At 42.2% G+C, this 13117-nt stretch overlaps 4 protein-coding genes across 4 annotated transcripts; 1 reads left to right on the top strand and 3 right to left on the bottom strand.

Annotated features, from left to right (window-relative positions):
• Positions 1–1212: 1212 nt before the first annotated feature.
• Positions 1213–1609, bottom strand: LOC307192712 (histone H4). Its single transcript, XM_079933988.1, has one exon. It carries the CDS (start codon positions 1560–1562, stop codon positions 1251–1253), a length of 312 nt encoding a protein of 103 aa, XP_079790114.1. The 5' UTR covers positions 1563–1609; the 3' UTR covers positions 1213–1250.
• A 5258-nt stretch (positions 1610–6867) lies between these two features.
• Positions 6868–7278, bottom strand: LOC307192774 (histone H3.1; the record flags this gene model as incomplete). The annotated part of the gene is made up of 1 exon (XM_079934064.1): positions 6868–7278. One exon carries the CDS (start codon positions 7276–7278, stop codon positions 6868–6870), a length of 411 nt encoding a protein of 136 aa, XP_079790190.1.
• Positions 7279–8089: 811 nt separating this feature from the next.
• Positions 8090–8623, bottom strand: LOC307193382 (histone H2A type 1-B). The gene has a single exon (XM_079935285.1). The coding sequence runs from the start codon at positions 8600–8602 to the stop codon at positions 8210–8212; it is 393 nt and encodes a 130-aa protein (XP_079791411.1). The 5' UTR covers positions 8603–8623; the 3' UTR covers positions 8090–8209.
• A 280-nt stretch (positions 8624–8903) lies between these two features.
• LOC307193219 (histone H2B type 1-C/E/F/G/I-like) lies at positions 8904–9485 on the top strand. The gene has a single exon (XM_079934860.1). The coding sequence runs from the start codon at positions 8929–8931 to the stop codon at positions 9307–9309; it is 381 nt and encodes a 126-aa protein (XP_079790986.1). The 5' UTR covers positions 8904–8928; the 3' UTR covers positions 9310–9485.
• Positions 9486–13117: the final 3632 nt, after the last annotated feature.

Genomic DNA, 13117 nt, shown 5'->3' with positions numbered 1-13117 from the left:
CACAAAATTTTTTACATCCTGTCACCTATGGTCACCTGTTTTGATGGTTAAAAGCAAGTCACAGGTCACATCCACACTCAAGGGACTTCATCACACAAGAGTGAACCTCAAGAGGGGAAATCCTGGGGGCCACCTTAAGAGACCATCACAGAACCCAGCAGGACCAAAAGACAGTTAACTAACAATTGCTCCTTTCCCAATCCCCTCCCCACACCCCTGCCGCCACAGTACTGGGATTGGTTCAAATGGCCTGCAGGCAGGAAACCTATGTAAGGAAAAGGCACCTAATACCTTGAAGTCCTTTTAAACAGGCCTCTGCCAGTGACTTTCTTTTGAAGCCAAGACACAGAATTTGTTCATTTATTACTTTGGGGACTTCTTTCCCCTTTTCCTTTGCAAATACTGACAACATGAGAAAACCTTTGGTGTGGCGGAGTCCCAGCACAGGGCTAGATGTCCATGTAGCTCGGTTTCTGACATTATAGTTGAGAAAAGAAACCGGAGGGTTCTTGAGATGAATTAAAGTTGTTGTTTTATTACAGACTACCAGGGAATAGATTTGAAAAGGCAGGAGACAAATCCCAAATTCTTTGTAGATTAAAAAACATCTGGTAATCAGTTTATATAATCCAAATATAAATGCTTTTAAGGGACAGAAGAAACAGCCCATGTGCCACCTGGGCCTCCTCATGGGTGCCTTCACTCTCTACAGTTCAGTCTTAGCTTCTTTCATTATACCTTGTCCCTTGAGTTGCCCTACTAGGGGCTGAATATTTAAAATTTACTAAAGTTTTGAGTGAGATTTGAGCAGGCCAATAAGGTATTACCTATATTTGTCCCTCAACACTATTCATAGCTTACTGTCAAACAGTATTTCCGTATTTCGGAAAATCTAATAAATTAGTAAAATCTTAAAGTTCATTGGTTAATTTTGCAAGACCGAGAATTCTAAGAATCAGAAGTCCTATTCAAACAATGTGGGACGCTTAAGGGTTCTACACTGGAAAAGCCATCGTGTGGCATTAAAACTGCAACACGGTGTAAACGTTTGATGCACTCAAACCTAAGCAAACATGAGCTGCATTAAAGCAACTGCACCCCAAAAATCTAACAAACTTCGGAACTCAAGTTCCTTACAAAAAAACCTGAAAACACCAGTTCAGGGCAACGAGCTCTTTCAAGCGAGTAGTTAGGTGGCCCTGAAAAGGGCCTTGGACATTGCTACAGAAAATTAGTTTGTGGGTGCCGACTTAACCGCCAAATCCGTAGAGAGTGCGTCCCTGGCGCTTGAGCGCGTAGACCACGTCCATGGCCGTGACAGTCTTGCGCTTGGCGTGCTCGGTATAGGTGACCGCGTCCCGAATTACGTTCTCCAGAAACACTTTCAGAACCCCGCGGGTCTCCTCATAAATAAGACCTGAGATGCGCTTTACTCCACCGCGACGAGCCAGGCGACGGATTGCAGGTTTTGTGATCCCTTGAATGTTATCCCGCAGGACTTTGCGGTGGCGCTTGGCGCCCCCTTTACCCAAGCCCTTCCCGCCTTTGCCACGTCCAGACATCACTAAGACTAGATGAGGTACTGTACTCACAAATAGGGAGAGCACACCGAAATTCCTATTTAAAATACGGAAGCGGACCTTTTTGAAAACTACAAATGAGGGTGGGTAGGGGGTGGGGTTAGTTCGTAAGCTAATTTATCCCCGCCCACCATGCCCGAGAGTCAGTGGGGCGGAGCCGAAAAGAGAAGATTGCTTTGTCTGCTCATTCTCAGAATTCAGTTTAACACGTTCTGTTTAAGGGCATTTAAAAAAATTCTCTTGTTTATCAAGGGAATGAAATAATTGTGCCTATTAAGCCAGCATCTGTTTTTCAAGTTTGGATATTTAGGCCAAGTCATTAACCGAAATTATACATTGCCTCTCATTTTAAACGCATATCTGAAATGGAAACGAGTCCCTGGGTTCTCTCTAACCAGAGAAGCATTTTTTTTTTTTTTTTTGCGGTACACGGGCCTCTCACTGTTGTGGCCTCTCCCGTTTCGGAGCACAGGCTCCGTACGCGCAGGCCCAGCGGCCATGGCCCACGGGCCCAGCCGCTCCGCGGCACGCGGCACCCTCTCGGACCGGGGCACGAACCGCGTCCCCCGCATCGGTAGGCGGACCCCCAACCACTGCGCCACCAGGGAAACCCGCAGAGAAGCATTTTTGTATACTTTAAATGAAGGTGAAATAGTTATGGTGGTAAACTTGTCTTAGGGAGCGAGGAAATTTCTGAAATCCATTGGGCAACAAGTCTTTCCCGCTGGCGTGTTTGTTTTTGGGAGGTATGACTCCATTGCTTGTGCCCTCAGTATTTGCTATCTTTCACCTTCTGACGTCCAGGACCGGTTTTGTGGCAGGTGTTTTCTTATTTTTACTTTGTTTTCTTCATTTGTAGAATGGAAATGTTAACCCCGACATCACAAAGGTGTTCTGAAAATCAAAAAGTAAATTTCTGGTCAAATGCTCAACACAGTCATTGAGGACTACTGTAATTACCTGCGGAAATTCCATCTTCATGCTCCAAAGATCGACTTTCTCGCCAATATTCTTAAATCTCTCAATCTGGTATTTTGCCATCTGGGCCTATGTTCAGTTGCTTTCCTAATCTCCGTATCTTTTTGTGAGCAAACTTTTTATTTAAGAAGTCAGTGCTAAACTTACATCATTACATTTAAATTTATATAATTCCCCCAATTTAACCAGCAGTCTCCATTGCCATCTACACGCTCCGAACACAATTCCGCCTAAGACTGTATTGTCTGATAAAGTAGTCAGGAATAACTTTTGAGCCGTTATTATATATGATATATATAATATATTCATATATATATGAAAAAATATATTTTTTGGAATGGGATTGATGTTGCTGAGGAGCTGAATTTTTAATTTTACTTAATTTTAATTAATTTAAATTTAAAGGCTGATACTCCATTTCAGTTATTGGAAATTTTTAGGTATGTTTGAACAACCTGGGCATGTGAACTTAATTTTAAACAATAAACTGTATGGAATTTAAATACAAATCATTTCCAGTAAAAAAATTAGTGTCAGATTGACTAAAATATAAACCCAATTTGGTAGATTTAGATTGAAAAAAAGAATGTAAGATATTGCATTAATAATATCTCTATATTTATTACATGTTGAAATGAACATATCTTGGATGTTTTGGGTTAAATGCAATGTATTATTTAAAATATTGCATCTCTTTGCTTTTTAAAATGTGGCTACTGAAAATTTTTTCATTAAATGTTTGCCTTGCATTGTTTTCTTTGGTCAGTGGTGCTCTAGAACTTTTCCTTTTTCCTCTCTGTTTCTTGATCTGTATCCAACCTTGCTATCATGGGCTTTGGAACACAGTGGACGTTCAAGGTATTTCTAAGAAACCCAATTACAGATACACGTCTCAACTAGAATGAAGCATTGCAAAAATAAATTAAAAAATAAAATCACATTAGAGAACTAAGGCAGCCTTGTGGAATAAACCATTACTTATCAAGGCAAGAAAAGATGAATACTAGAAAAATTGTTGACCTTAGAATTCTTCAAGGGCAGAATATCAGGAAATGGAGAGTACCTGAAAATTTATGCTTATTTTTTTTTCCCCAAAAGTGTGTTTCTTGAGAGGGAACATTCAGAACTGATTATGAAAGCAATGAATGTTCTTTGATTGATAGATTGTTTGATAGATTGTGCACTCAGTGGTTTTATAAAACAAAAGAAGAAAATAAATCATTTAGTAGAAGTACAAAAGCGTTTCCTTAAAAGAGGGAAGGCCAGAAAACAATTTACTATTCCTGGAAAGTAGGTAAAGACTAAGAGAGAATGAGGTTAAAAAATCAGGTAAATTACTTTGGAGTCTAGAAAGAATAAAAAGTTAAAGTGTCCATTATTTGATGCATGAGTAAAATAAGAATGTCAAGGAGTTACACCATGGTGTGTCATAGAAATTTATCTTGAAAGTTTATATATATATTTATATACATACATATGTGTGTGTGTGTATATATATATATATATATATATATATATATATATATATATATTTCTTTTTTTTTTGGTAACGATTCACTGTGTTGATCTTGGGTGGCCTCAGCCTGCAGGATTTCAGTTCCTGGGCTAGAGACTGAAGTCAGGCCACGGTAGTGAGAGTGCTGAATCCTAGCCACCAGACCACCAGGGACAGTGGCCAGTGACAAGGCCCCTGGCCCCCTGGCTTTGCAGAAATGAATTCCCACAAAGAGATGGAAAGTAGTGAAACAACTAAAGTGTTTATGAGGAGGAAAAAGAGTACTTGTGAATAGTGTGGACTTAAAAAATTATTCACAACCTAAAAATTGAGAGTTATGTTTTATCCGGTGGAGATTTTTAGGACTTAAAAGCCTGGGAGGCCAGCATCTCAAGTAACCCTGAGAGAACTGCTCCTAGGAGGCTAGGGGAGAGCCAGGTTTTATAGACATTTTGCAACAAAGGGCAGGTAGTCAGGAACATCAAAAGATTATTGTTTAAAGGAAACTAGATATCTCAAATTAAGGAATTTAGCTCTTTTCTATGTATGGGAAGATGCAAGAGTCTGGGCTCACCGAACTCATTCCTTTGATATGCACCTCAGCTGTCTGGGGCCAGTATCCTGTATTTTCACATCCTGAGTTTCCTCAGGGCTCACTGTATGGAGTGGCTGCAGTCTGATGGCTGCTAGATGGCAGGTATTCTTTCCTTCCTAAGTTCCCTCAGGGCTCACCAGCTCACACTGGAGGGCTACAAGCTCTGCTGTGACATCCTTTGTTTACTGATATGGCAGGAAATATTCCATTTCTCAATAGGTACACCTGGGTGAACTCAGAATGTTGAGTGCTTGCAGTAGTTTAAATCACTTATATGGGGCATCTCTTCCAGGTTTCTTTTGACCAATCATCTTGCTTTTCTTGGTTCTAAGTCGTATTTGGATTATCTCAGGGTCCTGCCACGTGTGCTCCTGCATCTCTTAGCCAAGATGGATTCTAGCAAAGAGGCTTATGGGTAGGTTGACATCACTTACTATGGGGTGGTGCCCCCTCCTTATTTGACCTCCAAGGAGTGTTTCTGCGCATGTGTAGTCTGGAAGGTTTCCTTGACCTTGAGAATGAGGTATATGTGGTCTCTTTATCTTTTATCTGGGCACGACTCAGCTCCTCTCTGCTCCAGCTATTACCTTTGTCTTGGAGTATCTGGCCACAGGCGACAAACTCCAGCTGCTCAGCCTGGGGCTCATCTATCTCCTGCCTCAGTGTGAGAAAAATTGTCTGAGACTTGGAAGTAAGGAAAAAGGGAGGGGCCATGATGTCCAATATACAAGGTTATAGGCCACACAAGGATTCTATAAAAATGTACTTAGACCATCTAACTATTTACTATTGACTGTAGGTACCAAAATTAGTGAAGTTACTTAACTGGCAGAGAGGCAAATAATTTCTATCCAGTAGAAGATTTATGACCTATTGGATAATAAAATAATTTTATTTTAAACTAATTTAACATCCTGTTCTAACATTTCTTTGTTACATTTTCTGTAAATATCCTAATTTCTTAAATGTTCTTTGAACATTTACCTGTTGGCTCATTTATTGAAAAGTGAAGTTCTTTGACACATTCTCATTTTTATTTGCTGAATCATGATTTTGCCTTTTTGAAAAAAAAAGTAAGTGAGATATCATGTAATTGTGACTTGATTGGAAATAAAGGGGGATTTAGGAGAGGTGCTGGTTCTTTTCACCTTTTCCTTTAGGCCCGGGAAATTGAACACTTGTCACTCAACATCATGGCAAATCATCATTGGTAAGCAGCATACAGGAAGGTGGAAATTTATAAAGCATGGGCTCACTGAGGATAAAGGAAAGGCTCTGGTCACTACAGAACAGCTCTGAAATCTGTTAAGATATATATAAATGTCAAATTAAGGTAAAGGAACCGACTGAATTTCGTTTTGTTGTCATATGAGAACATAGTCTAAAAAGCCTGCCCAAGTGTTTTTTAGTTATTCTACGGGAAGGCGTTTCTGTTTAACTATTTATTAGGGTCTAATATCTGTGAAGTGTCTATGAATTTAGATGCTAATTTATAGGATATTGAAAATTTCAATGATTTTTGTCTATTAGAGGTGACTATTATCTCTTTCCAGTAGAAAAGATAACGTAAAGGTAATAATATAATTGTACCATAGGACAATAAACCTTTTCCATCTAAATTTGCTCGTTTGATTTTAATTCAATCTTCTTTCTTTTTCCCAGGTGGAGGGCGGGTGGTGGTGGTGGTGGTCGAGAACTTTCCCGCTGTACATCTTGGTTCTCAGCTGGGACCCCTGTAACAAAACACAGATTAGCAAAGGAAAAATAAACAGGTTTATTAACATGTATATTTCATACATACAGTAGCAGAGACCCAGGAGAAAGTAATCCAAAGAGGTGGCTTATAACTCCAGCTTACATAGCATCTTCAACAAAGACTAGATTTGTAGAGAAATGACAGGACAAAGAAAAGCACTTTTAGGCTTCTAAGGGCAGCAAACTGTGAGAAGGTAAATATATGGGAGGAAACTAACAGCGAGGTTTGTTAAGAGTCCTCTGGAGCCTCTCTGGTCTGAACAGCCTGTGCAGTCTCCAGTACAGAATTTATATCCTGCTATAAGGCAGAAAAAAAAAGAGTAGAGAGAGGTTTTTCTTCCGATTGTTGTTTATTAACTGCCTAGGGAGGTAAAATAAGGAAAAGCATTACAACAGTTCTTATCGACAAAGTAGGTGGCTCTAAAAAGAGCCTTTTTCAGTTCAGAGTAAGCAATAGCCTTGGGTTACGCCCTCTCCCCGCGGATGCGGCGGGCGAGCTGGATGTCCTTGGGCATGATGGTGACGCGCTTGGCGTGGATGGCACACAGGTTGGTGTCCTCGAAGAGCCCCACCAGGTAGGCCTCGCACGCCTCCTGCAGCGCCATCACGGCCGAGCTCTGGAAGCGCAGGTCGGTCTTGAAGTCCTGCGCGATCTCGCGCACCAGGCGCTGGAACGGCAGCTTGCGGATCAGCAGCTCCGTGGACTTCTGGTAGCGGCGGATCTCGCGCAGGGCCACCGTGCCGGGCCGGTAGCGGTGCGGCTTCTTCACGCCGCCCGTGGCCGGCGCGCTCTTGCGGGCCGCCTTGGTGGCCAGCTGCTTGCGCGGTGCCTTGCCGCCGGTGGACTTGCGAGCGGTCTGCTTTGTACGAGCCATGACGATAACAGAAAAGGAAACTGGCTGGACAGTAGTGTGGTGCTGGTGCCGGTTCTGACCTTATGTATGGGTGCAGATCAGTCTGATTCCTAGTTCCCGCGCTGTGATCTAATTGGTTCTCACGTTGCCTTTAGGAGAAATACGGTTGGATTCCATTAAAGATTAAATGAGTTATCGAAATTTTATTTCAAGTTTATAGTCCACTTTGAATTGAGTCCATAACAGTAAGGTTTCACTTAGTAGAGATTTTAGTGTACTTCATTCATTGAATTTTTCTGAAAGGAGAAACGACCTATGGACTAAACAATTCTCACTAATAATGCCGTCATTCGCAGAATTTAAAAAGCCCGCCCAGACATGTCATTGGTCAGCTATTCCTCCTTTGTTCTCTCATTTATTTTATTCATATTTTACTTTTTGACACCAAGTTCGTTTGACTATACATTATATGTAATAATGTATATACCTCGTGTACATGCAAAACCACCACTCAACATGAGGCATTATGGTCTGTATCCTGTCATTTACATACATATACGTTATCCAAACCTAAAAGCCCTAATTTATGTCCTGACACAGAATTCCCTTAACAGGGGTTCTTTATGTGAGTTTACAAACGTATTGCATCTTTTCAGTTAAAGGGATGGCAGAAAGCTAGTTTCATGAATTTTTCTAAGAATTTATGGTGCATAAAATGTGACCAACGGCTAACAATTTAGCCCCTTTGTGGCAAACATGGGAGCGGTTTCCCATTTTTAAACGCAAAACTTTTAACAGCCTAATATAAACAAAATTAAGCGGAACTACACATTAAGACTTGAACACGTCTCCTACACTTACGAAGTATTTCAGCGCTTTCCGGGAGAAAAGTGGGTGGCTCTGAAAAGAGCCTTTGATTTTCGGAACGGGGACTGAAGAACTGCTAAACGTTTCACTTGCCCTTGGCCTTGTGGTGGCTCTCGGTCTTCTTAGGCAGCAGCACAGCCTGGATGTTGGGCAGGACGCCACCCTGAGCGATGGTCACGCGACCCAGGAGCTTGTTGAGCTCCTCGTCGTTGCGGATGGCCAGCTGCAGGTGGCGCGGGATGATACGCGTCTTCTTGTTGTCGCGGGCCGCGTTGCCCGCCAGCTCCAGGATCTCAGCCGTCAGGTACTCCAGCACCGCCGCCAGGTACACGGGGGCCCCGGCACCGACCCGCTCGGAGTAGTTGCCCTTTCGGAGCAGGCGGTGCACTCGGCCCACGGGGAACTGGAGCCCGGCTCGCGATGACCGGGTCTTAGCCTTGGCGCGAGCTTTGCCTCCTTGCTTCCCGCGCCCAGACATACTGAGTGCTAGCAGGGGAAAAACAGCCACAAGAAAAGCGAAAAAGAAATGTTCTATAAGGAGCAACAAGATGACAGTTATAGAGCTGGGTGGAATTGTCAAATGCGAGGTAGGATTGGTTAAAATCGTCTTTTTACTAGACAACCAATAAGAAAGGAGATGTGATGCAAGTAAATTTACATAATCTCGTCACTAATGCATTATCAAATCAGTTCTGGATATTCTTGAACACCTTATTTGCATAGGTCGCCTATAAAAGACGAGATTCTAGACGTAAGCAGGCATATGAGAATCATAGTTTAGTGTGCGTTTCGAATTCAGCAAGTATGCCTGAACCGGCTAAGTCTGCTCTTGCCCCGAAGAAGGGTTCCAAGAAGGCGGTGACCAAAGCCCAGAAGAAAGATGGTAAAAAGCGCAAGCGCAGCCGCAAGGAGAGCTATTCCGTGTATGTGTACAAGGTGCTGAAGCAGGTCCACCCGGACACCGGCATCTCGTCCAAGGCTATGGGCATCATGAATTCGTTTGTCAATGATATCTTCGAGCGCATTGCGGGCGAGGCGTCGCGCCTGGCGCATTATAACAAGCGCTCGACCATCACGTCCAGGGAGATCCAGACGGCCGTGCGCCTGCTGCTGCCCGGGGAGCTGGCCAAGCACGCTGTGTCTGAGGGCACCAAGGCTGTCACCAAGTACACCAGCTCCAAGTAAATGTTTATAGGTTCTGTTAAAACAAAGGCTCTTTTCAGAGCCACTTACATTTTCATGTGAGGAGTTGTGATTCCCTCTTGTTGCCCGTTTTGGGCATGTTATCTAAACGCAGTTAGATACTGGAGTTGGCTGAGTTTTTTCTGCAAATAAGCCTATGTATAGAGAAGCCCTTGTGCTTATTAAAACAGGCTCTTTCTGTTTCACCTCTTTCCCAAACCTTCCTATATTCTATACTAAAAAAGCCAAGAGTTTCTGTCCACCACGCCTTATTTTCAATTACGAAAGCAAGGGAGGCTGGCTGGGTGGGATTAGGAAAGGGAACTCTTCCATCCTAGCCATGGTTTGGCGCTCTGGTACCAGGAATTGGTTTCAGTTCCCAGCTTCCTCCGGCCCTTTCCCCAGAATGGATCCTACACTCCCAGAATCATGCCCCACCCCACAGAATTCAGAGCCTTACCTCCACCCGGCCTCCGCTCCAAACTTCGACATTCTAGTACCTCTGCCTTCTCCAGTGTGCCCAGACCCCTATATGTGGTCCAGTTTCAGTTGTTTCTGAAACACTTCAGCTCGGGTTTTGCTCTTCCTTCCAAAACCTGTGCAACTTTTATTAAATTATCTTTGTAAAAATAACCAAGAGTTTTCTCTTTTCCTGACTGGACACTGACTAATGCATGGTGTCAAGTCTCCCTTGATTTAAACCTTTTGCTTATTTCACTTCGTTTCAGCATCAGGCACTTTGATGATCATACATTTTCCTTACTCTCGATCTCGGAAGGGTTTATCACCATCAGTTCTCCCAGGTAGGTAAAGCATTTATTCCAGGAGACAAAAGAAGTGAGTCGAATTGGAGTGCAGCATGCAGGCCTTTGGGATCTGGTGCTTCATCTCCTAGCCTAACCATGTCTTCCTTTTTGGCTGATTCGGGACACATCATGAAAGATGAATAAGAAATGCACCAAGAAAAGGGATGTAGCCTAGTGCTGGGAGAGGAGGTAATTCATGCAAAAATACTTCCTAAAGTGTTGAGAAATCTGTACATGTGAAGTGTTTTTGAATTCTATCTAGACATCTTGGAAAGAAAATTGCATCAGAAGACATTGGTTGGAATTTGAGTTCTGTGAGGTAAATAATCTTTGGTTCTCACAGCCTCTGTTCCTTACTTTAAAAATGAGAATGTTGGGCTTCCCTGGTGGCGCAGTGGTTAGGAAATCCGCCTGCCAAATGCAGGGGACACGGGTTAGAGCCCTGGTCCGGGAAGATCTCACATGCCTCGGAGCAACTAAGCCAGTGTGCCACAACTACTGAGCCTGCGCTCTAGAGCCCGCGAGCCACAACTACTGAGCCCGTGTGTCACAACTACTAGAGCCCGTGCTCTGCAACAAGAAAATCCACCACAATAAGAGGCCCGCGCACCGCAACGAGGAGTAGTCCCCCTCGCCACAACCAGAGAAAAGCCCGCGTGCAGCGGTGAAGACCCAAAGCAGCCAAAAATAAAATAAAATAAATTTATTTAAAAAAAAAGAGAGAAAGAGAGAATGTTATAGGAGTTCCCAGGCTGTCCAATGGTTAGGTATCTGCGCTTCCAACTGCCTTGACCCCTGGTTCAATCCCTGGTCGGGGAATAAAGATCCCAGAAGCCGCGTGGTACGGCCAAAAACAAAACAAAAAACAAACAAAAAAGGATATTACTGAAACCAACTCATTGACAGTTTTGTCTAAACAAATGCAGTAGTTACAATGAAAGCAAACATTACAATTTGATTTGCAATTCATGAAGTTATTTATGGACATTATGAGGTAAATTTTCCCATTACTCCTACACTTTACATATAATGAAGACAAGCTTTTTGATATAGTATTATAATCAGAAGTAATAATACTATAATGAATGAACAAAGTGCTGCTCCATGAAATTAGACTTTCTGCTGTTAAAATCAGACACCCTAGACACACTAGCAGAAAAGGAAACATAGGGGACTTCCCTGGTGGCTCAGTGGTTAAGAATCCGCCTCTCACTGCAGGAGACACGGGTTTGAGCCCCGGTCCTGTAAGATCCTACACGGAGGAACCAAGTCCGTGCACCACAATTACTGAGCCTGAGCCTGAACTCTAGAGCCTGTGAGCCACAACTACCGAAACCTACGTGCTCTGCAACAAGAGAAGCCACCGCAATGAGAAGCCTGCGCACAGCAACAAAGCGTAGCCCCCGATCACCGCAACTAGAGAAAGCCCACGCGCAGCCCGCGGCAGCGAAGACCCAACGCAGCCAAAAGTAAATAAAAATTGAAGAAAAAAAATGAAATGTATATTGCCTCTGTTAAAATTAAAACAATGTCAAAATTACGTGAGCCTGCAACTTTAGGAAGAATTTACTTCTATCTATAGTCATTTTTATATTTACACTTAAATTTAAACATATGTAGTTATAATCTTAAAGCTCATTGAATACATTAATCAATAATTCTTAAACGTGAGTGCCTTTTCAATTGGTGGTCTGACAAATTATCACAAATACAGTGGCTTACAACAATACATTTATAATTTTATGGTTCTTTAGATCAATATTCTGAAATGAATTTCATTGAACTAAAATGGTGTCAGAGGGCTTGGGCCTAACAGTGGAAATCTGTTTCCTGTCTTTTCCAGCTCCTGGAGGATTTTCCTTGTTCCTTGGCTCACAGCCCTTTGCTAGATTTGAAAGCCAGCAGTATCTGGCCAAATTCTTCTCACATTGCCATCTCTGGTTCTGTACTCTGATTCCCTCTTCCATTGTTAAGGGCCCTTGTAATTATATTGGGTTCACTTGGATTATCTAGGATAATCCTATTTATTTATTTGGCCAAGCACAGCAAGCGGGATCTTAATTCCCCGAACAGGGATTGAACCCATGTCCCCTGCAGTGGAAGCACGGAGCCCTAACCGCTGGACCTCCAGGGAATTCCCTAGGATAATCCTATTTAAAGTCAGTGCCATCTGCCACCTTAATTCCCATTTGTTATGTATCCTAACATATTCACAGACTCCAGAGATTAAAAGGTAGACGTAAGTGGGGAGGCATCATTCTGCCTAGCACAGTAAGTGACAGTATTTTTAGAATTTAACAGAATGCTATATACTTTCTCTTCTGGTGGGAAGACGAACATATGGACACACTACTGTATGTAATTTCTTGGATTTCATATACTCCCCTAAAGCTCATATAGACCTGGTGTAGATGTTTACCTCTGGGACTACAGAAAGCAAAAATTGACTGTTTACAATAACATAAACTCTCAAATACAGCTATCTGTTATTTTTAGTTTTCATTCTTTTACATTAAAAAAATTTTTGCTTTTGTTCTTTATATGTATTGTTTGAATGTTTATGCATTTTTTGGTGTATGTTGTGTGTGCATATTTATGTGTTGTGTTGGGAATGGGAAGACTGGTAGTCATTAATTACACAAGATTATAGACTATTAGTACTTTTTTCCTACCAGGGTTGAAATCCTAAAAATATGTTGTAAATACATTCTTAGTATTTGTTCCATATGGGATGCCATTTATGGCAGTTTATAAACTTAAGCAGGTTTGTGATTATGAGAAAAGTGTCAATTTTCATGACTGTTATACATGTATACATAGGACAGAAGAGTGGTGGTATGAATTATTTTCACTTAAAAAGTTTTTTTTTTTCTGACTAGGGCAAAATAATCATAACATCCACCCCGAGAGAAAATAACATAATTTAAGGGAGAGGAGGCACCAAAATATTTTAAGGGTATTTCTTTCCTGAACTGCCAGTGGGTTCGGCAATGGTCTAACTTTTC

Source organism: Stenella coeruleoalba (assembly GCF_951394435.1).
Source record: "Stenella coeruleoalba genome assembly, chromosome: 10".
In the NCBI taxonomy this organism is placed as follows: domain Eukaryota; kingdom Metazoa; phylum Chordata; class Mammalia; order Artiodactyla; family Delphinidae; genus Stenella; species Stenella coeruleoalba.
This window is presented reverse-complemented; position numbering and strand designations above follow the sequence as displayed.

Coding starts and splice junctions, on each gene's coding strand:
- LOC307192712 (XM_079933988.1), bottom strand. CDS start 1,562: ATGTCTGGACGTGGCAAAGGCGGGAAGGGCTTGGGTAAAGGGGGCGCC.
- LOC307193382 (XM_079935285.1), bottom strand. CDS start 8,602: ATGTCTGGGCGCGGGAAGCAAGGAGGCAAAGCTCGCGCCAAGGCTAAG.
- LOC307193219 (XM_079934860.1), top strand. CDS start 8,929: ATGCCTGAACCGGCTAAGTCTGCTCTTGCCCCGAAGAAGGGTTCCAAG.